A 1,589-nucleotide genomic window follows, 5' to 3' on the forward strand; every position below is an offset into this window, starting at 1 on the left:
TGCTGGCATGCTTGTATGTGTGTTCGGATGTAAATGTATTGTTCTTACTTATTTTGTGCGTTACTCCGATTGTTCGCAACTTTTCCATTACTCATGGCCTATGCATGTACTCAACGTTTTTTCTCGCGTACATATCAAGTACAAGCCAGTACAAGCCAAGCTATATATATTATATGCATATACAAAATGTTTTGATGTTTTTATTCCAGAATTGTAAGACTTAGATGAATTCCCGTTCTGTTTAGATACGTGCACCTATGCGACGATCGCTACGTGCACAAGCTGTAAGCCGATGTTTCAATTCTTTTTCCATATTACGTACAGATGCCGCAGAACGATGCCTTAGGCGCGGATAACTCTATGTCTCAAACACAGAAAAGCAATGAGAATATGAGCTCTGGTCATCTGAGTGCCGTGTCACACTTCTTCAGTCGGAGACGCTCTGCGAACAAGTCGTCTAAAAAGAAATATGCAGACCCCGAAGTAGTGAGACAGAAGGAGGAATCTACCCGGCTGGCCAAACGTGTATGTAGTACTGTACATCATATGGTCTTGTGCTTGTGTCACGGGGTGTCTCAGATGTGCTTGTATGTAGTACTGTACATTATATGGTCTTGTGCTTGTGTCACGGAGTGTCTCAGATGTGCTTGTATGTATTACTGTACATTATATGGTCAGTCGACTCCTATCTTGCTTACGTGGTTGCATGCGTGTGTCTAAGCTGTATCCTTGCACACTCCCTATTGCCTTCACATCAACAGACGCAGATGGTCAGTCTTGTTTGGGGTCTGCTTGGATACATGCTGTGCATTGTCTGCTTTGGCCCGGTGTTCGGGAAGATCCTCTATCTGTACGAGCACAGAACACCGGCTGTAGAGGATGTTGCGCTCAATCTACAAGTGAGACTTCAGACGTTGTCCGGATATAATAATACCGAACTGACCTCTCGGTTTGCGGAGAATGTGTCACGGATATTCGTGAACAGTACACTAACCGCTAATGAGACTATTGCAGAGACAAAGAGAGCTCTTGTGGGCCTGGCTACGGTATGTAAATGGCTTCGTACGTGTTGCATATAGACACAGTTTACGTACTACTAGGCATGCGCCCCTGTTTTGTGGGTACTACCCTAGATTTTCTATCGAGCATGTCTGTATTCATAAGGCACACCCCTAGATTTGATTCTGTATAGTGTTTCAATCTTACATCAGGCAGATATCATTGGTACTGTCTTAATTATTGTCATGTTAATGTAAGTGCTCTTGAAACTCAGGCATCGTCACCCTGCCATGCACTGTAGTGTGTTACAATTTCTTTCCATGCACTGTAGTGTGTTAAAATTTCATTCCATGCACTGTAGCGTGTTACAATTTCTTTCCATGCACTGTTGTGTGTTACAATTTTATTCCATGCACTGCAGTGTGTTGCAATTGCATTCCATGCACTGTAGTCTATTATAATTTCATTCCATGCACTGTAGTGTATTATAATTTCATTTCATGCACTGTAGTGTGTTGCAATTGCATTCCATGCTCTGTAGTGTGTTGCAATTTTTTCCATGCACTGTAGTGTATTACAATTTCATTCCA

The 1,589-nt window shown here is 42.4% G+C and overlaps 1 protein-coding gene across 1 annotated transcript; it reads left to right on the top strand.

Moving 5' to 3' along the window:
* Nucleotides 1-320: 320 nt before the first annotated feature.
* On the top strand, nucleotides 321-1,046 carry SARC_15769 (hypothetical protein; the record flags this gene model as incomplete). Its single annotated transcript, XM_014290118.1, has 2 exons — nucleotides 321-525; nucleotides 762-1,046. Coding segments are annotated over exons 1-2 (486 nt in total), but the record flags the coding sequence as incomplete, so codon positions are not given.
* Nucleotides 1,047-1,589: the final 543 nt, after the last annotated feature.

The sequence above is a fragment of the Sphaeroforma arctica genome (assembly GCF_001186125.1).
Source record: "Sphaeroforma arctica JP610 unplaced genomic scaffold supercont1.6692, whole genome shotgun sequence".
NCBI classification, from domain to species: domain Eukaryota; class Ichthyosporea; order Ichthyophonida; genus Sphaeroforma; species Sphaeroforma arctica.